The sequence below is a fragment of the Dromaius novaehollandiae genome, chromosome 29 (genome assembly GCF_036370855.1).
Source record: "Dromaius novaehollandiae isolate bDroNov1 chromosome 29, bDroNov1.hap1, whole genome shotgun sequence".
Lineage (NCBI taxonomy): Eukaryota > Metazoa > Chordata > Aves > Casuariiformes > Dromaiidae > Dromaius > Dromaius novaehollandiae.
Window position 1 is genome coordinate 1,931,007 of NC_088126.1, and position 24,713 is coordinate 1,955,719.

The 24,713-nt window shown below is 52.9% G+C and overlaps 2 protein-coding genes across 8 annotated transcripts; one reads left to right on the forward strand and one right to left on the reverse strand.

The window, feature by feature from the left end:
• Nucleotides 1-22,272, forward strand: PIAS3 (protein inhibitor of activated STAT 3). 6 transcript variants are annotated; one of them, XM_064498835.1, is made up of 16 exons: nt 1-125; nt 1,770-1,827; nt 5,514-5,979; nt 9,758-9,842; nt 9,929-10,003; nt 10,624-10,674; nt 13,001-13,091; nt 14,633-14,767; nt 15,065-15,170; nt 15,563-15,636; nt 16,137-16,297; nt 16,764-16,900; nt 17,328-17,499; nt 17,869-18,002; nt 19,207-19,244; nt 20,124-22,272. In XM_064498835.1, the coding sequence occupies exons 2-16, from the start codon at nt 1,813-1,815 to the stop codon at nt 20,391-20,393; spliced, it is 2,010 nt and encodes a 669-aa protein (XP_064354905.1). In that variant the 5' UTR covers nt 1-125; nt 1,770-1,812; the 3' UTR covers nt 20,394-22,272. The 6 variants fall into 6 exon arrangements, with proteins under 6 accessions (XP_064354905.1, XP_064354904.1, XP_064354909.1 ...); XM_064498836.1 differs by lacking the exon at nt 1,770-1,827 and adding an exon at nt 1,425-1,542 and having other exon boundaries at nt 10-125; XM_064498834.1 differs by lacking the exon at nt 1,770-1,827 and having other exon boundaries at nt 9-125.
• On the reverse strand, nt 21,757-24,668 carry NUDT17 (nudix hydrolase 17). 2 transcript variants are annotated; one of them, XM_064498842.1, is made up of 8 exons: nt 24,547-24,668; nt 23,911-24,033; nt 23,650-23,827; nt 23,549-23,574; nt 23,339-23,431; nt 23,135-23,233; nt 22,935-23,050; nt 22,611-22,833 (listed from the first exon to the last, which is right to left on the reverse strand). In XM_064498842.1, exons 1-8 carry the CDS (start codon nt 24,616-24,618, stop codon nt 22,677-22,679), a joined length of 864 nt encoding a protein of 287 aa, XP_064354912.1. In that variant the 5' UTR covers nt 24,619-24,668; the 3' UTR covers nt 22,611-22,676. The 2 variants fall into 2 exon arrangements, with proteins under 2 accessions (XP_064354911.1, XP_064354912.1); XM_064498841.1 differs by lacking the exon at nt 23,549-23,574 and having other exon boundaries at nt 21,757-22,833.
• Between the last annotated feature and the right edge of the window lie 45 nt (nt 24,669-24,713).

Here is a 24,713-nt window from a genome sequence, read left to right on the forward strand (position 1 = left end):
GCTCCCTGCCGCCCCCCCCCCCCCGCCCCCCCCCGGCCGTGCGGCCGCCGCCGCGCGCGGAGTTCGCCTCGGCCCCTGGCGCGCGGCTGCCATGTCCCAAGATGGCGGAGGCGGCGGAGCTGAAGGTGGCGCGGGGGGGGCGCGGGGCCGGGCGCTGCGCGGTGTGGGGCCGCCGGGGCCGGGCGAGGGGCTCCGGGCAGCGGGGGCCGGGGGGGGCCCGGGGCTGCGGGGCAGGAACCGGGGCTGTGGGGCAGGGCTGAGCGGCAGGAGCAGGGGCGCTGTGGGGCAGGAACCGGCGGGGCAGGAACCGGCGGCTGTGGGGCAGGGCTGTGGGGCAGGAGCGGAGGAGCTGTGGGGCAGGGCTGAGCGGCAGGAGCAGGGGCGCTGTGGGGCAGGAGCAGAGGGGCTGTGGGGCAGGTCTGTGGGGCAGGAGTGGGGAGCCTGTGAGGCAGGTGTGTGGGGCAGGAACCGGAGCTGTGGGGCAGGAGCCGGGGAGCTGTGGGGCAGGACTGAGTGGCAGGAGCAGGGGAGCTGTGGAGCAGAAGCAGAGGGGCTGTAGGGCAGAGCTGTGGGGCAGGAGCAGGGGGGCTGTAGGGCAAGTCTGTGGGGCAGGAACCAGGTGCTGTGGGGCAGGGCTGAGTGGCAGGAGCAGGGGCGCTGTGGGGCAGGATCCAGGGGGCTTGTGCAGCAGGTGTGTGGGGCAGGAGCTGGGGCGCTGTGGGGTAGAAACAAGGGCAGGAACCGGGGGGCTGTGGGGCAGGACCAGGGGATGATGGGGCAGGACCAGGAGGCAGGACCAGGACCCATGGGGCAGGGCGATGGGGGGCCGTGGGGCAGGACCAGGGCCGTGGGGCAGGGCTGGAGGCTGTGGGCCAGGACCAGGGGGCAGCGGGGCAGGGCTGAGGGAGCTGTGGGGCAGGACCAGGGCCCGTGGGGCAGGGCTGGAGGCTGTGGGGCAGGACCAGGACCCGTGGGGCAGGGCCGGGGGAGCTGTGGGGCAGGACCAGGGGATGATGGGGCAGAGCGAGGGTTGGCTGCTGGGTTCGCCCCAGCCCCGGGGCTCAGGCAGGGCGTGGGGCTCGGGTGGGACTTTGGGGGGTGGAGGGGGGTGATGTGAGGGGCTGTGGGGCAGTGGGGTCCAGGCCTGGGGCGGAGGTGAGGGGCTGGGGGGGCAGAGGGAGAGCAGGCAGCGCCGGGGGAAGAGGCGCCCGGGCTGGCCGGCCGGACAGACAGACAGACGGACGAGGAAGCTGTGGGGCCGAGCGGTCTGGGGCAGCCCCACGCGGGCTGGGGGGCTGCGGGGGGAGGCGCAGAGACCGCCGGGGCGAGGGGCACGTAGGAAGGGGGTCGGGTTTTGGCTGTCGGCGCGTGGAGCGGCGGTGGAGGCTGCTGGATCAGGCAGCGACCTCCCGTGCTGTTTGCAGAGGGGGGCTGGAAGACTCGGGGGGGGCTCGGGCGTGCGACGGAGGCTCAGAGAAAAGAAGTAGAAACCTGAAAGGAAGGGAGAGCCGCGAAACGGAGCCGTTCAGAGCCTCAAATGAGGTAGGGGAGTGCGGAAAGCGCAGGAAAAAAACGGCAGCAGGAGAGGGGACGAAGCCCGAGGCAGGGTTTGGGGCGAGGAGACGGTGTAGCGGGCCGGGGAGCCGCGAGACCCCCCCGGGGTTTCGCAGGGGAGGAGGGACGGAGAGCGTGTAACATGGTAGTGCTGCACCAGTGCTCACAGCTGGATGGGGTTTCATCTCCCTCCACTCTCTTTTTCTCGTTTTTAGGAGTCAGAGTGTGTAACCACCTTTGCCCACCAGACTGTGGAATATGAAATTGCCCCTGGTAACTAATTGCAAAGCTGATTTGTGTCCTTGTTGGCGTTTAATATTTTTTCCCACAGGCTGGAGTATAGATCTTAGCAGGCTGAAGGGGGCTGAGAGTCCTGCCCCCTTCCCTCTGCTGGAAATAGTAAGACATTTGGGAACTGGCACCTTTTTGGCAGCCAGCCGCAGCAAGAACGTAATTCTCTGAAGCTAGTATTGGTCTGTAACCTTTCCAGCAGCGGCCTCTCCAAATTTCGATATTGCTTTATGGTGTGATCTTTCTCCCTCCCCTAAAACTCTGCGTGACTTAAGCTCGACTACAATGGGAGCCCTATCAAGTGTCAAAATGTTAACAGTATTTGTGGAGAAACTGGATCCGATAATTGCAGTTGGGTGGACTGGAGCGGTGCAGAACCGGAGCTCCAGAAATGCCGTTGATTTGTGCCGTTTCCCAGCGTTCCAGACGAGGTGTTAATGGCAAAAAGACGCGTGTCCCCAGGCTCAGGTGAATGAGCGCGGTGACACAGGCCCCGGTCCCGCTTTGACCCACCGCTGTGTTCGGCAGGATGCGTTAAATGGTGCCGCTGCCCTCCGTGAGGCCGCTTATACGGACCGTAAAACATCGCACGCGTAATCCTCCGGTTTGGGGGCACAGCTAGCAAACGGCAAAGCGGAGCGCAACACGCAGAGGGCAAAGTGGGTGTAACATCCTTGGCGTTTTCCAGTCTGTTCCCTCCGCAGATAAATCACTGCAGAGGAATTGTGCTTTAAGGAGAGACGTAGCTTAGCGCATAGGTTTACATTCTCTGAGGTTCGGCCCACCTCTGAGATCCTCCAGTGGTTTCCAGACCTCAGCCTTTTCTCTGGAGCCTACCATTATTCAGGGCTCTCTGCAGTTTATTTTTAAATCTGTGCTCCCTTCCGGCAACTGAATTCCCCTGTCCATCTCCCCTAACCCCCTTTCTCGTTTACTAGCCAGGAGTTTGTTTAAGATTTTTACCATCTGTGTCTCATTGTAAAAGCAAGACGAGCCAGTTGAAAATGAAATGATTTCTCCTTATAAAGTCTGCAGTTGGCTTAGACACCTTCCTTTATTTAAAGGACCAAATGCTGACTGCCCTGGAAAGAGGAGCGCTGCTTTTGGTTCACAGACTTTTGTTGTTCAACAACGATACAGTCAGGCTCTTCGGCCTGGATTCCCGTCTTCTGTGGATCCAGTCGCTCAGCAGGCCTCGGATGCCCTCCGGGCGCTCTCGAATGTGATCTCTTACGGCAATAAGAGAGTTTTTCCACTGCTCCGCGACTTTGAGCAGTAATCGGAGAGGCTTCAGGTGTAGATAAGAGTCCACAGTTGCTGCAGCGGTGGTGACACAGCCATCCTATGTCATGGATACAAGTGTTTTTTAATGATAAACGTGAATCTTGTGCTGGTGAGCCATGCTACACTAATCTCCTGCGAGGTGAAGGATTCGGTCTGGAGGATTTGTAGGAGCGCCTGCTGGGGTAAAGGGTGTGGGAAGAGGTCACTTTCTATAAAATGATTATTCAAAGTGTTTGATACTGTTATCAAAACGGGAGGGAGTTTGTAAGATGAGTATTTGGTAAATGTGCACCCTTAATGTATTTTTTCAGAGGTATTTAAAACAGTCACTGTCAAACTTGAGAGTCCCCAAGTTGAGCTTTTCCTTTTAAATGATGGAGGTTTCCTGCTTCTGACAAGTTCTCTTGGCTCTGTAAAGGGGAAAAAAGGAAATTACGATATCGTTTAAATTCTCCTTCTCTTGAACGTGTCACCCCACAGAGGTAACAGGCAAATCCCCTGCGAGCTCCGGTGTCTGACGTATGTTTTTCTACATGAGACCTTCATCCGATGCTGCGTCTGCTTTGCATCGGAGACCACATGGCGCTTTTGGTAACGGCAGCGTTTGCTTTGATAGCCTTACCAAACACTTCCCTTTTTTTCCCCGCTGGGAAGCGGAGCATCTGTCACATTGCCCTCCCGAGACGCTGCATTTTTGGTGGTGGGTTAAGTGATGCTGATAAGACTTGTTAAACTGCCTTGGACTCTCTTGGCACGTAAAGCAGAATCAACTAGCTATATAATAAACTTGACCTGTAGGTTACCGAGCTGGGCTGTGTGCTCTCTCCGTTCCTTAATTATAAGTTACTCTAGAAAATTTGGCCTGTAAGATGTAGACTCAAGATGCTACCGTCGCCTATTCTCAAATGAATGCGCTCTGCTCTGTTTGGGTTGTAAATCAACCCAAATACAAAATATTCCTCCTTTTAAAACGAAGACGTTTCGGCTTTGTTTTTACGCTTCTTTTATTGAGACGAATGCAGGCTTTTTGCGTTTCTGCAATAACAAAATCCAGCCTCCCCCTCTGCCCCCAGTGCTCCATCCCAGTGTGATGATGAAGCGCGGAGGAGAAGGCCTCCCTGGGAAGCTGAACCAATCCGTGCGGATTTAAACCCTGCAAAATTGTTGCTAATTTAAGAACAATTCTGCTATTGTTGAATCGGTTTCGTTTTGGGTGCCTAAAGGGAAACATCCTTCTAGATGCGGAGCGGTGCTGAAGCTACGCGCCCGTTCGTATTGAAAAGGGAGTGTTGGAAGTTACTAGGTTTCCGGTTTAACCCTTTAGCTATCAGAAATTTATTCAAAATTGTGTGGAATAGATGCATAAGTGTATATATACGTGCTTTCATAGCATCGTCAGTCATCCCGTGGGAGTATCTGTGTAAATAAGTAATTTTGAAGCCGTATTAAGGACCCAGGGGAAGGATGGTTTTGTGACAGTTACTGGAGCGTGGCTGTGAGATCTGAGCTGAGTTTCTGGTCTGCTGCTAACTTCCCTCGTGTGGCCGTGGAGAGGCCTCTGTGACCCTTTTTATTTTTCCTCCTGTGAAATGGGAATAATCCTTTATCTCCTGCTCCTTGTGCATCCTCGCACAGTGACCCAGTCGGACCTGTTGGACCTGTCGTGAGAATTAGCAAGTCGCTGTTGGAGAGACTCTAATTAAAGAGGCAGGTTGATAAATAACGCCAGCCTCGGTGTAGAGGTGACACTTAATGTACATTTTTGCTTAATTGCAGCCCGTCTGACTAACGCTGAAGTCTGGTTTCAGATTTGGTGTTGGATGTGTTTCCTTAAAGAATCCGTGGGCCAAAAATGGACATTCCCAAGTAATCCTTTCGAATTAAAGAATAAAAGCAACAAATGAAAACATAGGCAGTCGTGCTGTGGGCTTGGCCTCCCTAAGCCGGTCTGAAGAGGCCATAAAATGAGAGTGTTAGACCCTTTCAAATTTCCGGAGAGATACAAAGGCTTTAGTTTAAATGAGAAATTGACCCTAGATGAAATTGTCAGCATTTGCTTGAAGGGAGGGTGATTTAACCGTCCGCCGAATATTAGGAACTGCAAAGCAGTAAGTGCTGCTGCAGACATCGGTTTGAAACGGGAAGTAAATGCAGCCTTCGCATTTCGAGATCTGAGCAAAGCGTCTAAAAGTAAAAACAAAACTAAATATTTGTGATTCTGCTGCTGACAAGTTATTAAGTGACACGGGTGGGGGAACTTCAGATTTGACAGTGCCTCTTTTAACGCCTCTGCCTAGCATCCTCTTTAGTGAACCCGTAGCTTGTTTTTGGGTTCTGTCTGCTCAAGTAGCAATTGTAATGGGCTGTGTTTTGTTTTCTTGCAGCACATGGTTATGAGCTTTAGGGTATCAGAATTACAAGTTCTCTTGGGCTTTGCTGGAAGGAACAAAAGTGGAAGGAAGCACGAACTGCTCACAAAGGCATTACAGCTGCTTAAGTCTGGCTGCAGCCCGGCCGTTCAGATGAAAATTAAAGAACTGTACCGGCGGAGGTTCCCGAGGAAGATCTTAACCCCTTCAGACTTGTCCATGCTCCACATCCAGGCCGGGCAGCTGCCCTCGGCCACCGCACTGACTCAGGGCACCGTGTGTCATCTGCCCTACGAGCACAGCTCGGCGGCGACCGCGGTGCCGGCGGCTATGCTGCCTCCGGTGCCCATGCTGGGACCCAAACACGAGGCAGACGTTCAGCACTTGTCGCCGCCCATCCACCCGGTCCACCCGGATGTCAAGATGAAGAGGCTGCCCTTCTACGACGTTTACGATGAGCTGATAAAACCTACCACGTTAGGTACGTTCGAAACTGTTGGTCCTCTTGGTTTTTGGAGGCCCCCTTTGTTTCCTCGGACGCGTTGATTTGAGCATTCCCAAAACAATTTCAGCAGAGTAGGGATGACACGAGCAACAGTAAGACGAGCTTGCCAGGTTGCCGTTCATCAGCGTGGGTCCAAAAGACCGATACCCAGATGGAAGTGGGGTTTCAGTCAAAGACTTCCAGCTTACGGGTGTACGAATTGCAAAGCTCGACGCAAAGCTCGACGCGTGCAAGCCTTGTCAGAGAGGGCGAGGAGAGCAGGGCCTGGTGTAAAGCTAGCGGCAGGGGGGCCCGGGTCGCTCATTGTGTTGGCTTGTAACAATACAGTTGGAATAACAGTTGGACTGATGACTTCAACTGATTTTGAATAGGCTGCCAGAAATGGAAGCTTTTAGTTGCTTTTCAGTCTCGTTCCAAATGTATTTGCATGAAAAAGGGTATTTCTCTTGGCTGACACGTTTCCTCTTTCTGTTAAGTGTATATTGAGCGTAAAGTTTTGGGTTATTTACTGTTTTCACCTGGTAAGAGCCATTTTGGGAACCTGAGGCTTTCTTTTCAGAGTCTGAATTGCGAAGCTTTCCCTTTTCTGTGATATGTCAGCATATGGGTGCTAATCTTGAGAGAGTAAAAACCTGGTTAAATTGGCACGGATTCCCTTTTGGAACAAATTAGTGAATGCCAGCAGTGTTAATTGTGAAAAGTGGTTTGTTATTTTTGCAAACAGTTGATGTCACCAGCTCTCAGCGAAACAGCCTCTTAAAAATTCTGTGGCACCTTTAAGTCTAATTCTGCCTTAATTATTAACAAAAATAGAGTCATAAAATCCTCCAATATATAGAACTAATGAACTGTTTTATGTATTACAGTCCTGCTTGGAAGTTGCAAATCTGAGAAATTCTCGTTTGCATTGACGAGACAGCGAAAAAATGGGCAGGAAGCAGGCAGGTCTTGAACGAGAGCGGAAAAGGGGAATGGAGAAAGGGAAAACCCTTAAGGCCACGGGGAATTTAGCGCCCTACTGCGTGTTTGCTGTTCTTTCCGTTTGTCGCTTGCAGGTTAGTCGAGCCCTACATGCGTCGAGGCACTACCTGATTTAGTCAAGGGACTTGGCAAGACTTTGCAGCCAGATGGAATTGGTGGGAGAACTAAGAGTTCAAGCTTAAGAAAACAGCTAGAATAGCCTCGTCTTGTACAAGCCTAGAATAGTCTTGTACTGACTGTATTTTTATTTTAGGTTGAGCCTTTCTGGCCTCTTCAAACGAGATCCACCCATCTTATGCCTTTTAGATGGTTTTAGCTTGGATTCAGGGTTGTTTTTCTTTCACGTAAACATAGTAATGTTTGCTAAAGTGGAGATAAGTATGTCAACCAAAACCCATTGACTTTTTTTCCTGGTTGTTTTTGTTACTATTTTGTTAAAGATTGCATATTCTTAGGTTTGGCTTTGTTAAATCTCTCGGACAACCTGTGGTTAAGCCTCTTCCCTGAAATGGGATACTCATGTTGCAAAAGAAATCATTTCTTTCTGTGCCAAAAACCTCTCTCCCCTGATAAAACTCCCTTCCTTATATGTTGGTGCTTGAACTGGAAACATTTTTTATGTAACGTACTCGGGGATCACAGATTTTTTTCTTTTATTTTTGGCTTCTGTGGGTTGCATCTCTCCCTCTTCTCCCTTAAGCTTCGCGAGCATCACCTCCTGTTTTTTCTTATTTTAATTATTTGTGGCAATTTGTTTACAGCTGTCAGGTGTCCAGATGACACCTGAACATAATACATATGTGGGACAGAAAAATGAAAGCAGAGGTGCAGTTAGGTTGACGGTATGATAAAGACAGTGGCGCAGGGATTAATGATAACGTCTCTCGGTCCATTCACTCTTTCTGTTTGCTCTAACTACCGAATATTTGAGCTATGACTCTTTTCCACTCCCCGTATTACATCAACCCTCTAGCTGAGTTATGATGAATCTTGGAGAAGTTTCTGTTTCTCTCTGAGTTGGAAGGTGGCTGCTAACCTAGCAATAGCACTGGTTATAAATTGGTTATAAAATGGAGGAAATTGTCCTCTACCTCCTCCACTTATAACCAATAACAAAAGACAAGTGCAGACATTGCTTATTACCGTTTGGGTATTTAGTGGCTTTACACTGGCGCTGTTTGGGACAGAATGAGGATCTCGTTTTGCAGTCGAGCTGTGAAAGGCTCAGGCAGCAAGTCCTAAGATGGTCAAAGTCCCTCCACGTTTCTCCACTCCTTCTGCGAGTGCTGCGAGCCTGTTGCTGCAGGAGCTCGCAGAGGATCTGGCAGGTCATCCGCGAGGAAGCTTCCTCTCTTGCAGGCCTCACATTCCTCTCATTCCTGAACCGCGGGAGGCCGGGGAAGCAAACCCCTCGCCCCACTGAGGAATCCGCTCTTGCAGGAGATTGAATGTGCTTTTGGGGGAGGCCAGCAGAAGGGTTTTCCTCCCCGAAGGCGGGTGGCAAAGTGCACAAAGCTGACGTCCTCTGCAGGTCTGTCATAGCCCCGATAATCTCGCTGTGAGCGATTCATCGCGAGTATTTCCGAACGGGGTGCTGGAGCGCTCTGCCTTGTAGCGTGGCCCAGGCCCTAAGCGGGAGTCAGTAAAGCAGCAAAACGCGAGATTTGCGTCAGCCGTTCACCTGCCGGCCGCGGCCTGTGCGCGTGCCGCTGCGATAAGTGCGCTCTGCTTTGCCTTGTCTTGTCCCAGAGATGCTCTGCGTCCTCGATAGCACCTGGGGGAGTTGCCGTTGCTCGGGATAGGAGGAGAAACGAGCGCAGAAATGCCCGCAAGATCGGCTCTTTGCAAACTGAATTAGCTTACAGCATTGGCGTCCTTCATCCTAGGATACCGATACTTTGCAAAAGTTAATTAGTTCATAGATCTTGTGAGGGAGGCAGACGTCTCCCAGTTTTACAGAGGGAGAAACTGAGGCGCAAAAGTAGTAACATGTTTAAGGTCAGGGTAAGAGAGAGGGAAACCCTGGTAATACTGCTGTATTTTTATGTGCGCGCTGTACTAGACATTTTTATTGTGTTCATCGTTAACTCTTGCTAAAAATCCTTGCTTCTCTCGTAATGTGGGTTTCTGCTTGGGTGTTTATTTTTAATGACGTGCATAGCCGTTTTTTTTTTCTAAATTAGCTCTGACTCCATCCATGTGCCTGAGGAGGGAATGCCACCACCCGATTATTGTTCAGCGGGTGTACTTATTCTCCAGCCACAATAATTACTATGAATTTCTAGGGCAGCTCCTGACCTCTGGCATTCCCTTAGCTCCGTATGTGATCACAGGCTCTTCTCAACCTGTTTGCTGATCCCTGGGAAGCGCGGTCCACCTTGTTGCTCTCCGTGTGCTCGGAGGCTGGTTCAGTCACAGGAGAGCGAGAGGACAAGTTTCCCGAATTCCTTGCTGTTATCGTTCTGCGCAGCTCTGAACAAGCTACTTAATGCTTTCCTGCCTCCGTTTTCCTTGCGTGTAAAATGGAGACAGTAAATGTCCACCTCGAAAGAGTGACACAAGGCTTGAGACATGGTAAAGGTGATAGAGGTCCCTGCCTGGAAGTGGACTATGGACTGCAAATCTTGCTCATCTAAACCCCGTGGGAATTTTGACCATGGATTGCCTTCTGCTTTTGGTGGATACTGCCCTTCACTTAAAATAAGACGTGTGTCTAGGTGCAAGAATAACTTAATGATAACTAATTTACTTTGTCTTAAATTCTCTTCTTCAGCATCGACGAACAGTCAGCGGTTTGAAGAAGCTCACTTCACCTTTGCTCTAACCCCTCAGCAAGTTCAGCAGATCCTCACCTCCCGGTAAGTGGAGCAGCGCGCGTGGCGTCTCTCTGGAGGACGTGTGTTGCATGTGGCTTCCCTGCTGGCTTCGTGTTCTTCCCCTGCAGTACTGGCAGAACGGAGAGTGGAGGCAGGAGGAAAAATTGGCAGAGTTTGGGTGAGCGAGCCTGGCAGATGAGGAGGTCAGGTACAGTTGGAACAGGAGGAGGAACTGAATCTTACACGCTTTGCTTTTCTCTGCTCCAATGCAGCGTGGGAATAAAATGCCAAGTCAGTTGTTTGGCCATTGTAACAAGCAGAGTTTCTTGGTGTCAGTGATGCTGTTCTGCTTACAGCTGTTAAGGACCTGGCTGAAGCCTGCAGAGAGCAATTATTGTGCTTAAGAGACAAAGTATGGTAACTGGGATAAAAACATGCTGGTTCATACCAAAATTTAGAGCTACCCTCCACCCGTGCCTACAAACACAATAGTTTGTTTGCATTGGCAAGACTATAGCTGGCATTATGTTCTTAAAACTCAACAGTAGCGAGAAACTCTGAAATTTATTTTCTCTTTTTTCCACTGTGCTCTCTCTTCTGTTTCATAGGCTTTTGCTTTATGTCCTTGTCTGGGAATTTTGTGTGCTGGTTAGAACAGGTGGTACCACAACCAGATGGTAGCTTTTGCAGCTCAGCTGCATTAGTTTTATTCATAATATATCCAGCATATATGAGTGTAACTTAATGGAATTTTATGCTGTTGTAGCTGTAACTTTCCTGTTAAGCCCTGCCAGCAGTCTTAAGACCTTCTTTTCTGTTGCAGAGATATCTTACCAGGTGCCAAATGCGATTACACTATACAGGTACAATTAAGGTAAGACCCATGTCTATATGTCTTTTTGATGACTGCATTAAGTTCTTTTCTCTGAGCTAGTGCATTGATGGTCCTTTTTGATGAATCATATATTTAGCATTTGATCTGGTTTGAAATCGCGTGTTAAAGAGCTCGGAAGAATCTACAACGTTCGCTGCTGCGTTAGAAACATTGGCGTCTCTATGAGAGTGATCCTCTGTGGTTTCATCCTCTGATAAGCCTTGTCGTGAAACACGAAGCCAGCAGGGTCTCTCTGAGCTCCAGCGAGGCCGGGTGCTTCCGTTGTCTTCCCTCTCGCTGCTGTGTGCGGCTCTTTGCTGGCACAAGTTGTCGTGGACTTGCGTGGGAGTTTTGTCAAATTTAAATGCAGTAGAATTGGACCTTTCTCAGAGCTCTGCATGTTTATGTAGAGCTCACTTCTTTCTGTTTTCCATTTCAAGTATTTACCTTTTTGCAGGATCATTGCAAAAGGCAGAGTAAGGTGAAAACTACCTTGACTTAAAGCCCGAACACTTTTTAATGTGCACCTAGTAACTTCTTACAAAAAAGCAAGATATGTTGGAGAATGTGTGCTTGAGTAGAAAAACGCTTGAAAGTGCTTCACAGCTTATCCACTGATTCTTGCAGTCAGTGCTGGGGTGGCTATTTAAGTGCTTAGCAGCACTGTCCTACACTACTGAACAGGAACTGAGGGGACTCTTGCCCAACGTTCAACTCTTGGCAGAGTTTAAATATGTTAAATTTTATTATCATGGGTTTGAACTTGGCAAAGAGACAGAGAATCATTGCCCTACTCTTAGAAGAAAGTGCTTTGACCATAATGAGTAGTTTAGGGCTTTAGTTACGCTATCTGGAAGCCTGAAGAAAAGTGGTAATTTGAAACCAAAGGCTTTTGATTTAATTCAAAGGAGAGCATGTTGGTTTTCGAGAAGGCGTTCCATATTAATTTCTATTCTGTGACAATGTCTCTCTGATTTGAGACTTTACAGTCTCAGTTTTCCTGCTGTGTCCATCTGTTCCACTCTTGCGCGCAGAGCTGGTAGAGTGAAGCACGGGGCATCCTGTTTCCTGCAATGAATCAGGAGATGGATTCTTGGAAGTGTCTCTTCTGTAATGCAGCAAAACACCATGTGTGTTTTGGAAGGACCAGTTTCAGTGTGTACATCCTGTACTGTGTTTTGGACATTGAGGAAGAAGCAGAGTTTACAAAATAGTCCACCAGTGTTATACTGGAAGCTTACATGCATCTCCTGGGATGTCCAGAATGCATCCGTTCACCTGAAGAAGTAACCCGTATTCAGCAAAATTTAGTGCAGGAGTTAAAAATGATGGTGCAATCATTTCTTCTCGCTCAGCCCAGCTGCTGATGTGCTTGTGCAGTGTTCTCGTATCCCCGTGCAAGAAAGAAAAGAGAAGATTAATCTCCAATTTTATTCTTTGTTTGATTTGGCAAGCAGAGAGAGGTTAGAAAACAATAAGATCGGATTTATTTGTCTAGAACATTGGTGGTGTGGCTCTGCAGTGGTGTGACATGCCAGGGCTTGATCTTGCAACGAAGAGAAAGCCGGCCAAGGTCACAGTCTGACTCATGACTACATGGCAGGACTGTGGTTTCAGCGTGGGGAGTCGTCTCTCTGGCACAGCACCCTCCTTTGAAACAAAATAGAGCACACGATCATCTGATTAAATGGGATCAGGGTTTGAACCAGAGCCCATCGTGGGTTGCTGGTGCTGACATCTTTATGCCTGAGGAAGGCAACTGTAAGATATTAAGTGATGGCAGATGAGTTCTGAAAGTGTCGCTGAGCAGTAACTAGTCTGTCCTATTGCAAGATTTACTTCTGGGCAAACAACATTTTCAGTTCCTCGGGTGCTTGTAAATTGTGGAAGGTGAGTTAAATGTTTGTAGTTCCTTTCATCGTGAAGTGCTGCAGAATTTGTAGGTGAAGTAGCACCTGAATGTGCCTGTCTCTGCGTTAAAGGGCGGAAGCCATTCAGTGACTTTGAAACTGTGATTCTGGAGAGCGCAGATTGTCATCTGGGCTGAATAAAATCAGCCCTTCCTGTGGCACGCTTCCCCACGTGCACGCTAGCAATTGTTTTAAGTTGCTGGCATTTTTGTGACTTGTTCCTCATATCAGCGTTGCTGTGCGTAGGATTCGAAGCCCGTTTGTAGATGTGTGTGAGGGTGTTCATCTGCTTATGTGCTTTCCAGCCACTGATCTGTTCTGCTTGGAAAATGTTTTTCTCTTTTTAAAGAGAAGTTTGGCTGCCATTTTTGCGAGCGTCATCACTCACTTGCCAGTTTCTCCCTCCTGCTTTGTAGGTTCTGCTTGTGCGAAACCAGCTGTCCCCAAGAAGATTACTTCCCTCCTAATTTATTTGTCAAGGTCAATGGAAAGCTCTGTCCCCTGCCTGTGAGTCAATCTAATTTCTTGTTAATATGTTGTAATCTAAAATCTGCCCTTGGACCCAGCAACGGCTCCCAATAAGTTTCATAGAGATGTATTTTCCAGAGATTAAGAACCGACTTGAAGAAAGGGCATGGTGAGCGTGTAAAACTGATTTCACGTTACAGGCTTGTGGATTGGGGATGAAAGCTGCTCTTTGACTTGGGCACAGTGGTGCTTAAGTAGAGGAACATGCAAACTTTTGACCTGACTTTTAAGCGGCAGAATCCCTCTAGGTTTTTGTCATGCCCCTGTTTACAAGAAGCTTGATAATAAAAATACAGAGCAAAATCTAAGATTAGTGGAATAACGGCACTACCTTTAGTTTATTGTATTACAGGAGGACCTAGATGCTCCAGTCGAGGTTGGGATCCTTTGTGCTGGGTAATGCATAAAAATATAATAAGAAATAGTCCTTTCCCCAGAGAGTTTACAGTCTAGAAGACGATGCAGCTTGCCTGGTGTCAGCCAGTGTCACGCCTAGGAAGAATAGTAGGAAGAATAGTAGTTGCTTGACAGTTGTAGTTCAGTTCCCTGTCGGTTGGCCCACGCTGGCTTCGCTCCACCGCAGCTGGCACCCTCTGCAATCAAACCTGCAGAGCGGCTCTATTGCTCTGCCTGGGCCACTCCCTTAATATTTTTAGAGATTTGCATTTTTGCCTCAAACGTTCTGTCGCTTTTTTGGCAGAGGCAATTAGGGGCCTGCTAAACAAGTGAGTTCATTTCTGGCCTTGTGGGGTGGAAAGGGGGAAGTCTGTGATAGTGCGGGATGCTCAGTGGCGAAAGGGTTTCCCCCCCAGCTTTTGCTCCGAGATACGGGGTTTTTGCATTCAGTTGGGTGAGTCATTTGTGGCTGAGAAGCTGTTCGTATGGGCTGTGTGCACTAAACCAACTCAGGGGGAACCCTTTTTTGTTTGACTTCTCTTTAAAAGTAATAGTTGGTCCGTGGAGGCAGAGTCCCAGGTCAAGCTGCCCGGTCTATCTGAGGGTGGTGACCAAACCAGCACTAAAAGGGAGGTGCTTTAAATCTCTCCGAATTACAGAAAAAGCTCTCTTGGGCTGAATAATGGGATAGGTTTCTAATCAAGTTGGAATGTGGTTGCAAAGAAGTAAGATCAGATCAATGTGAGATTTGTCTTGGAATGTAATTTTTTAGCCCTGGCTAGGATTTGGATTTGAAGGCGATGCCATTTGTGCACAACGTATCCCGTACTGACAGTTCTGTGTTTGCAGAGAGGTTAAGCTTGTGATGGGATTCCAGTGTGCTCGTCAGCGCAAGGATTTTAGAGGGAACCTTTACTCTTCGTTTCTTGAGGAATTATCATGTCCTTCTCTCAGGCTGAGGTCTTAAAGAAACTCTGCCATTTCCCTTAAAGGCTCTGGGGTATGACATGAAATGCCTTGAGATACAACGTGCCTTGAAGAGACTGGCTTTACGGATTATCGTTTAGGGCCTTACCCCTCAGAGGGAACTTATTTCACATCAGGTAATCTTTCTCTCTTTGCAGGGTTATCTCCCGCCCACAAAAAATGGTGCAGAGCCGAAACGACCGAGCCGTCCTGTCAATATCACTCCGTTGGCGCGGCTTTCGGCGACTGTCCCGAACACAATTGTAGTGAACTGGTCCTCAGAGTTCGGCAGGGTGAGTGAGGTGCAATTTGTGCGCGTGGCGAAAGCCGCTTCCCCGTAAAAATTGAAGTGGTAATGCCATCTCCGTTCTGTGTTCAGTGGTGACAGCAGGGAGAATATCAGGTTGTCTTCTCCAAGTATATGGCTCCTGTGCCTGCTGTTCCTTAATGATTAGTTGTTTGCAGCCTGAAGTCTGCAAGACGGGGTTGAGGTTATTTTTACAGCAGCATCAAGCTGTGCAAATCCAGGAGACTCCTGTCCCTTCTAGTACCTCTTCCAAGACTGAACAGTGTCAACTTCTTTTCAACAGAACTACTCTCTGTCAGTTTACCTGGTGAAGCAGCTCACTTCGGTAACGCTGCTGCAGAAGCTAAGAGCCAAGGGCATCCGAAATCCAGACCATTCACGAGCCCTGAGTAAGTACCTGTCGCGAATGCGTCACTGCTCATGACCTGGTCCTGTGCTGAGTATGTGAATGCAGCGCAGGTCTGAATTTGCAGGTGAAGGCAGTGCGGGTCCCTCTGTGTATCCCACATTGCAAGCCCGTACACACCAGCTGAGTCCCATATATGGGAATGTGATTGGAGGGAAAGGACTGAAAAGGTTATGGATTTTTACAGAGGTGTAATTGAACAAAGCTGTAAACAGATATATGTATGTATAATGTCTACTGTCATAAACATTACCTGTCTATAATTTGGATAACGAGTGTCATGATGCAAACTGTGAATTATATCTGTACATATTTATGCCTGTAAGAGAAGGAAGATGTTAACAGGAGACCTTTTTTCCCCTCTTCTTCTTTCAGTCAAAGAAAAACTGACAGCTGATCCTGACAGTGAAATAGCTACAACAAGCTTACGAGTTTCCCTCATGTGTCCGGTAGGTTTCTGCATTTTTGTTTGTTCTTCTTGGACGGGCCTATGTGAACACATTCCTGCTTACCTTATCTTTGCCTAGGAGCACTTTGGAGCAGCGCTAATGCTGCTGCTGCTGCTCTGCTTCTGTTGAAAAAGTCAGCTTCGATTCCTAAATAAAAGCAGAACTGCTTTCTGTCATGCTCAAAAAATAACTGAGATTGTTGGCCTAAACTGCCTTGCTGAAATGCCTTCTGTTGACCTAATCAGTGTCTTACACCTTCACCATTAACATACACTTGAGTTGGAAGCGAGTTATAAAAACAAACAAATAAAAAACCTCAGGAAAGCTTCATTTTCTCTTGCATGTGAATTCTCCACTGACATTTAGGTTAATGTCTTGCTAAACATACCAGAGGGATGGATGGCGGAGAAAAGGGAATAAACATGACCGTTGGCTGTACTTTGTGCCACGAGAAGCGGTTTGTACAGAATCGAGTTCATTTCTTCTTTCTTGTCTCTCAGCTGGGTAAGATGAGGCTGATTGTGCCCTGCCGAGCTATTACATGCACCCACCTCCAGTGCTTCGATGCAGCCCTCTATCTTCAAATGAATGAGAAGAAACCCACGTGGACTTGTCCTGTGTGTGATAAGAAAGCCCCCTATGACAACCTGATAATTGATGGGTGAGCTGAGCAGGCTCTGTATACATTCTTTAACCTGGTTAATGTTTTTCTTTTAAGGCTAATCCTCTCATGCTAGCATATATAGATGAGTTACAGCCTTGAATAACTTAAAATCTGATTTTTCATTCCCTAAACTGCTTTGATGCCAACTTGGAGAGATTTCCCTAAAGAACAAGAAGCCTTTGTCAAAATCTTGGCTTCCTTGCTGGCAGCCTCTGTAGAGGCTGTAATGAGGGAACCTGCTTACTGAGGTTTGAACAGAGCCCTGCTACATACATCGAATAGACCACCATAAAGCTGGGCTTTCAGGTGGTACTGGCATGGACCGGATTTTAGAACTGTGATTCTCTGTACCCCTTTAACCCATCCCCGTCAGTCCTGCGTCATTTCTGCTGTCTGTGCGCATGTATATGTGCATGTGTCCTTGTAGTGTTTGCTCTCCCCAGCTTGTTCTCTCACCTGGCAGCTTGTTCATGGAAATCCTGAACTCCTGCACGGACTGCGATGAGATACAGTTTATGGAGGATGGCTCCTGGTGCCCCATGAAGCCGAAGAAGGAGAACCAGGAGGTGTGCCAGACATCTGCGTTCAGTGGGATCGAGGGTATGGGAGTTATAGTCACCAAGTCTCTTTTGGATGTCTTGTTTTGCCAAAGCAACTTTTACAGAGGGGTTTTGAAGCGTTTCAGGTCGCACCTGGGAGCCAATATTTAGGATCACACTAAAATGCCAAGGAGCATGACAGGCACTTGGCAGATTGCTGTGCAGTGCATGCTAGAAAAAAAGAAAAATCCAGGTTCTCCTGGAACTGCAGCATTAATTCTAGGTGGGCCACTGAAATGGAGGCCTGTTAGTGGGAGCATGATGCTTCTGTTCTGGATGATGCTTCTGTTCTGGGACTGGGTTTGGTGCAAGCTGTCTGTAAGTCCTTGCACAGAGAGTATCCCCGGTTGTAGTGCTTGTATGGGTCGTGGTGTTTTGCCTGTTTCCATCTTGGCCAACTGCAGCTTGTTGCTCGCTTTCCTCTGCAGCCAGCTCCCTTTACACTGTGAGCTCTGAGGGCAAGAGCTCCTCTGAGGGCAAAAAGAAAGTGGAGGTTATTGATCTCACTCTGGACAGCTCGTCGGACGAGGAGGAGCCGCCTGCCAAGAAGCAGTGCCCCATCTCCAGCATGGCCCTTCCGGCAGCGGCTGGGCCCAAGGGGTAAGGCGACGCGGGAACTCGGCCCACCCCCTTGCTGGGCTCTGTGTTGTTTCCTGCTCTCTGCTTCCTTCCTTCCTCGTATGCTGCTGCCATCGTAGCGAGCAGCCGGGAGTCCGCTTGGTCCTCGGATCTGTCCCTGGAAAGCACTGCTTCTGCTTTCCCCCACCTGCCCCCATGAACCTGGCCAGGGCGAGGTGACACATCTCTGATTGTGTGGCGAGGGAAGTGGGAGCAGTTGTTTCTGCTGTGGGCATGGTAGTATCAGAGTTTCTGTTGCTTGTTTCTTAAAGTATAGTAACAACTGAGGAATTTTGGCTTCGGCATGCCGTTTTGCTTTTTGAAGTTCCTCAGATCTTTATTCTGTTTCAGGGTGTTAAGTATTGATCATCAGCCGTCTTCTGTGCTTCGAAGTCCTCCCATGGCAGCTCTTGGCAGCGACTATCTCTCCAGCCTCCCCATTCCTGACTACCATCCTTCATACCAGGTGCCATCAGAGCTTCAAGGTAACAAGGACCTCTGGCAGCAGCTTTCAAATGTGCACAATTGTACCAGTTTACCAGACTAAGAAGTTGGCTGTGACAGCCAGTGCCCTGGCTTCCTCTTCTGCTGTGTGTGAACTGAGCTACAGAGCTCGGTTCGCTCATGCCCGTAGCCTCTCTTGGCCCGGTAGCCGTTGCAGATCAGAGCAAGTGTTTTTGAATGGCAGAGTTCACTGGCCCAACACAGAAGTAGGAAGAAGGAGACTAGAGTACCTCATTCCTGGGGCATGACTCCCGAGAGATTTCTCTGGGGACCTGCAGGTGAGATCTTGACTGACAGAATAACTTGAAATCTGGTTATTAGCTGCAGATCAGGTAAGAACAATCGAGGTTTTGGCTGGTAGTGGTTCGTGTGTTCCAGAGCCGCCAAGGAACTAAGGCTGTGACTTCCTTTTGTGGCCTCTTGTGGTCCTGGCAGGCAAGGTGTGACATAGGCTGTACGTCCTAACCCTGGAGAAGAGAGCAGCTCTTGTCCATGACTGTATGAGTAGCACACCCTCCATTCCCAGTTGGAGGGAAATAGAAAACCATTTAGAAAAATGCACTGGTCTGGGGATCTTCATGTGTTTTACAAGAGTTGTTTACTCATCGCTGTACCCAGGAATGAATAAAAGCCTGGTGTTGCAGATAGGCAACTGCTATGCAGAGCGAGTCTACCTGTCAGGTCAGCAGTAGAGACTTGGAAATACGAGTTCCCAGTCCTGTGTACAGTCCGCCCATCCCTCTTGCTGGTTTGATGTTTGCACAGTTACTGTCTGATGGAGTTAATTTGGCCAGGACCCTTATGCAGCTTTAGGGAGGCGTTTGAAAGGTTGTGGTATCACCAGCCCGGTCAGGACTGTGCTGACGCAGCCCCTTGTGGTTTGCTGAGCTTTGCTGGAACTTGCTCTTGGTGCCGGGCTCCACTGCATCTCCAGAGCTGGAGAAGCAAAGTTGAGCCCGTCCTGTGCTGTTTCATTTCTGAGGCCATGTGATGAGTTACAGAGGGACTGTAGAAATAGAGCTGGAGTTTCTGTTTGAGCTGGAGTTGACGATATCGTGGTATCTAGTACTTGGAAGCAGCCTGAATCCATCTGTTTGACTCTGTGTTAGCACAGTTTGGCTCCCCTTCCTGCCAGAAGTTTATTTACCATCAAGAGATTTATTTTTCCCCTTTTTATTTTTCTAGGTCTGGATTTGTTTTCCTTCCTTCAAAGTGAAAACCAGGTAAGCTTTTTGTTTTTGTTTTTGTTTTTTGTTTCTCCCTGCCAAACCTGCAGTCTGGCAAACACATCCTTCTTCCCTCAGCCAACCTTTCTCTTCTCCCATCCTCTTCCTCTACCAGCACTATTCTAGGATGATGGTGGGGTGCCAGCTTTGCGGTTCCAAGGGCATCGCCTGGCACCCCAGGGAGATACGTAGCAAGATTCTGCAAGAATCCTGGACTCTCGCCCCTCTTCCCAGCACCTCTCTTCCTTCACAGTATCTGCTTTCTTAAGTCTGCCTTTACTGTTGCAAACTCGGGATTACCTAGGGCTCAGAGGTGGAAATACTTTGCTTCTCTGAGGCTGAATCCACACAGACTGGCTTAGGAGAGCGATGGTAGAAAGCGGAGGTATGCGGTGGTGGTCGCCGACAGTTGATGTGTCCTGTCCGGCGTCTGGTCGCGCGTAGGTGTGAGGCTCGCTAGCTTTTTTGAGGCCGTATCCATGCACGTCGCGTGGCTTTCAGGGTGGTTGCTGTAGGCTCCTTCTTCTTTCTCTGTGCTGGGCTGTGTTTCTTGCTGCTGCTGCATGTCTCTCCTGTGCCATTCTCGCCTCCGAAGCCCAAGCTCGTCCTGGGTTGAGCTGACAGGGAGCAGCGGGTGTTGATGGTTCGAGGTCAGTCTTGGTAAACTGGTACATTTATCCGGGGCTTGGGGAGCGCTGAGCTCTGTGAACGATCCCTGCTGAACCTCTCCTCCTCCTCGTTGTTGTTCCCGGGAGACCTGCCGTCCCGTGTGGGCTTGTGCCCCCTTCCGCAGGGCACCGCTGAAGGGGCCGCGTGGGACGGGGCGCCAGGGTCGTTGGATACCTGCTCTGACAAGGCCTTTCCTTTGCTTGGCAGCATTACAGCCCTTCCGTGATCACCTCCCTGGATGAGCAGGATACGCTCAGCCATTTCTTGCAGTACAGAGGCGCGTCCAGCCACTTCATGAGCATGAACCCCCTGGCCCCCGTGATGGCCGGATCTCACAGCGCCGTCAGCCCGGCCGGCAGCCGCATCAGCAGCATCGTCTCCACCGGCGTGCTGCGCGAGAGCCACGGCCACAACGGGACGATAAGCGGCAACGCGGCGCTCCCGGGCTGCAGGCCAGACATCATTTCGCTGGACTGAGCCCCTACCCAGCCCACGCTGGCGGCTGTTAGTCCCTCTGCCGGGGAGGGGAGACGAGGGCAGGTTTCCAGTAGCTGCTTTAGGACTGGTTTCCCTGTCTGGGACTGGAAGGACTGGTAACCGTTCGGTTGTGTCTCTCCTCTCCCGATTGAGGCGGTTTCCCCCAGGCAGCCGGTGCCCCCAGGCCTTGTGCTGGTGGTTCCCAGTCTGCCTGTGTTAGGAAGGCTGTGTCCTGCGGCTGTACCTGTGCACGCACACCCGCCTCGGCACGCGGGGATGGGGGCTGTGAGTGCCTCTTTCCGAGGGTTATCCAACCCCCCTGACTTTTAAGAAGTATTTTAAAACCATTTATACAATGTAGGATTCTGCTACAGGTATCACAGTGCTGCTGGTGACTCAGCTGCCCGCTCTTCCGCCGGAGCCGTGCCCGCTGGCCAGGAGCGGGGCAGTGTGTCCTGCCCTTTCCCTCCCCAAACTGCCCCAAATCCCACGTGGCCCCTCACCTGCCGGCGAGGCTGGACCTGGGCTCTCGTGGCTCTTTCTGCCTTGGTTGTCTTCGCTCCCCGGCCTTCCTGGGAGGAGAGGGAGCTGGTGCCAGGGCAGCGAAGGGCTGGGACGGGGCCGGGCAGACCGCGGCGATGCTCTCGGCGCGCTGCCAACCCGCCCAGGGCTGAGTGAAGTGACGGCTGCGAGAGGGACGCCGCCACCGAGCCCTGCTCCGAGGAGCCTCCATCCCCGGGGCGCGGGCGGACGGTTGCCGGCCGAAGCCCCGACGGCGGTGGCACTCCGGAGATGCCACGACGGTATTCCCAGCGGATGCCCAGGCTGCGCCTCGGCTCAAAATCCAGCTCTAATCCTGGAGCCAGAGGCCTGAGAGGGACTGTGGAGCTCATCCACGCGTTGCCCCGCGGCAGGATCGTCTCTGCCGGTGTCACTCCTGATGGACACGTGTCTCGTCCCCCCTTAGAGGGGGAGGCACGACCTCCCCGCAGCGCTGCTTCCCCAGCCCCGACTGCAAAGTACTCGTGATTTTAACGGAACAAGGTGCGTGGGGGGAGCAGACCCGAGCGGGGCCGCGTGCCAGCAGAGGTGTCGGACGCTCGTCGGGCGGGCGACCCGCGGAGGAGACTGCCCCGGCTGCGGCTTGGCCTTTGGGGTCCCGCTTCGCGGATTTGGGGAGCGTTGGTAACCGAGGCAGAGCCGCGAGGGGCTGCAGGAGGAGGAGCTGGGACAGGCGCCCCGGCCTCCTTCCATCCACCCCTCTCTAGCGACGCTCGGTGCTGTCTCAATTGTAATTATGATGTATTTAAAAAACAAATGTAGATTTGTTTTCCTCCTTTTAAATATTTCCACTACCGACCTGTACAGAGAACAAATAGATTATCTATATTTTCAGTTGCAGCTTTTTGTACATATAAAACTCCAAAGACTTCCCCCTTGCTCTCTCTGCGTGAGGACTAAATGAAGGTTGCGCCGTCTCCACTGGGGACGACGCTTCGCCCATTGCACAGATTATTTATGTATTTAAACGTACACTTTAGTTTGTAACCTTTACAGCGTCGTACCTGCCGCTTTGCGAGCGTCCTGCCGACACGGGCTGGCTGGGCTCTGCCGCGGCCCCGCTGCCATGCAGCACGGGGACGTCGCGGCTCCGCGGCAGGGCCGGCCCGGAGCACGGACAGGTCTCATATGTAGCAATTCTTAGCACCTTTTTTTTCCTTTTAAACTGCTCTGTTATTGAGCGTTAAAGCAAAGCGCCTTTCCGTGCTGGGGGGGGGAGGGATGGGGGGGGTGGCGCGCGGTATCCTGCTTGGACGGTTCCCTATTTCTTGTAACCGCAGTCAATATTTCGATGCAATAAAGTTGTAAACGCTGAGAAGCTGCTGATCTGTGCTTTGACCTCGCTTTCATCGCGTGAGCGCGGCCGTGCTCGTCCCCCTCGGGTTTGCAGGGGCGCGAGCCCAGCTTTTGCTTCTGCTCTTGTGCCCCGCGATCCCGGGGGACCAGGGAGGATTTGGCATTTGGGGGCTCCCTGCACCTCTCCGGCCTCCCCAGGCAGCAGAGGGGACGGCGCGAGGCGACGCAGGGGTCTGCGGGGCCGGTTTTGCCGTCCCAGCCCCGCTGCCGGGGTGGTGGGGAGGGAAGAGCCCGGGCCGCGTCACCTAACCTCTCCGCTCCGCTTTTCCCGCAGCCGAGGAGCAGGGAAACGAGCTGGGACCCAGCGAGAAGCAGCTTTATTCCTCCGCCCGCAGTGAGCGGCTCCGGGAGCGGCCCGATGCCGCCCTAGGGCCCGACCGGCTCCCCGGCCGCCTCCAGCCAGCGCCGGAGGGCGAACTTGGTGCCGCCGCTGACCCGCTCGACGTCGTCCCCTTCGGCGGCCAGGAAGGCGGCGGGAGGGACCTCGGTGGCGCGGGCCGAGCCGCCGCGCAGCTCCGTGATGCTGCGGGGGGGAAGGCGGATGGGGAGCCGCGGGAGCGGGGCTCAGCACCTCCCGGCTCAGCACCTCCCGGCACGGCGGTCCGGCCCCGCGGGCATCCTCACCTGACGGCAGCGGGCAGGGTGCCCTCGGCCCCGTCCGGGACGGCGATGCGCCGCAGCACCGGCGGCTCCAGCCACGCGTAAGCGCTCACCTCCCTCTCGTCCGGCCGCATCCTGGCCTGCGAGGCCGGGGCGGTGCTCAGCCGGGGCAGGGCGTCCCAGCGTGGACCCCCCCGCCCCCCGGCCCCCTCCCCAGCGCTCACCTGCAGCCGCTCGTGGCTCTCGGCGGAGAGCAGCAGCAGGTAGGCGACGACGTGGTGGCGCCGCGGTGGCCCCCGGCTCAGCGCGGGGGGGTAGACGGACTGCGGGGGGACCCGTGCATGGGTGCAAATCCCCGGGGGGGGCCACTCGGCTCCGGCCGGGCGGGCTGGGGGCACTGAGCCCCCCCGCGGCGAGCGGGCCGTTACCTCCCAGAGGCCGAGCATCCTCCAGGAGAAGGTGCCGGCTGCCAGGCGCAGGCCCGTCTCCTCCTCCAGCTCCCGCAGCCCCGTGTCCAGCAGCTGCGGGCACGCCGGGGGGGGGGGGGGTTCAGGGCAGGGCCCAGCACCCCAGGGCGCCCCAAAACCTCTCCCGGCTGGGGGCAGAGCTGTCCCGGCCTCAGCCCCCCGGGGCCTCACCTCCTCGCCCGGCTCCGCGTGCCCACCTGCGGGGAGGCAGAGCGGGTCAGGATCAGGCATCCTGCCCCCCCCGTGTCTCCCCCCAGACCCTCCCCACTCACCCGGCGGCACCCAGGTGTCGGGGAAGCCGGCGAGGGCGGCGGCGCGGCGGGTGAGCAGGACGCGGCGGGTGCTGGCCTGCAGCAGCACGGCCACCGCGGCGGCCACCCCGCGGGGCCCCGGTGTCCCGGGGGCCGCCGGCTGCTGCCCCAGCAGCTTGGCAGGGCACCCGGGGGGTCTCTGCGGGGACAGGGGGACGCTGGGATGGGGCAGCACAGGGCAATGCCGCCCCCCCCCCCCCCCAGCTAGTGCCCCCGACCCACCTCGAGGAGGGTTTCGGTGGAGCCGGGGAAGGCGGCGTCGGCGAGGATGAGGCGGCCGCGCTCCAGGCGGCAGCTCACGGTGGCCGCGTCCTCGTTCGCCGCGCAGAAGGCGCCGGTGACGCTCTGTGGGGGCCCCCCCCCCCACCCAGGTGTGCACTAGCCCCCCCCGAAATAACCCCGGCCGTGCACACCTAGCACACGTGCAATGCACGTGCACGCCCCCCCCCCCCCCGGCACACCCACTGCCAGCCCCCTTGCATGCCCACGTATGGCCCCCCCCCGCGTGCCCCTCCCTTGCACTTTCCCCTCCACCCCTTGCACACTTCCCCACTCCCTTGCATGCCCCTCCCTTGCACCCCCCCACCCCTTGCACACTTCCTCGTCCCCTTCCCCTGCATTTTCCTCTTCCCTTGCACGCCCCGCCCCCGCACATTGCCCTCCCTCCCTTGCACGCCCCCCCGCACGCTCCCGCCGCTTTGCACGCCCCTCCCTTGCACACGCGCCCCTCCGCTCCCTCCCCCACCCATATGCATGCTCCCACCCCCTTGCACGCCCCTCCCTCGCTTCCTCCCCCCCGTTGCACGCCCCCTCATCGTTGCACACACCCCCTTGCACGCCCCCCCCCCCCCCCGGTACCTGGCCGAACCGCGCGGGCCCCTCCACCCCCCCGCGCCGCACGTGCACGAGGACGTGCGCGAGCCCCGCCATGGGCGCTGCGAGGGGCGGGGCCTCGGCGGAGGAGGCGGGGCCTGGCCCCGGCGCGGCCACAGCGGCCCCTGCCGGCCGCCGCCCGCGCTGCGCCC

Coding starts and splice junctions, on each gene's coding strand:
- NUDT17 (XM_064498841.1), bottom strand. CDS start 24,618: ATGGCGGGGCTCGCGCACGTCCTCGTGCACGTGCGGCGCGGGGGGGTG. Junction 23,234..23,338: donor GGATGCTCGGCCTCTGGGAG/GTAACGGCCCGC, acceptor GTCCCCCCGCAG/TCCGTCTACCCCCCCGCGCT. Junction 23,051..23,134: donor AGAGCCACGAGCGGCTGCAG/GTGAGCGCTGGG, acceptor CCGGCCTCGCAG/GCCAGGATGCGGCCGGACGA.
- PIAS3 (XM_064498834.1), top strand. CDS start 102: ATGGCGGAGGCGGCGGAGCTGAAG. Junction 10,675..13,000: donor ACTATACAGGTACAATTAAG/GTAAGACCCATG, acceptor CCTGCTTTGTAG/GTTCTGCTTGTGCGAAACCA. Junction 17,500..17,868: donor GCAGCGGCTGGGCCCAAGGG/GTAAGGCGACGC, acceptor ATTCTGTTTCAG/GGTGTTAAGTATTGATCATC.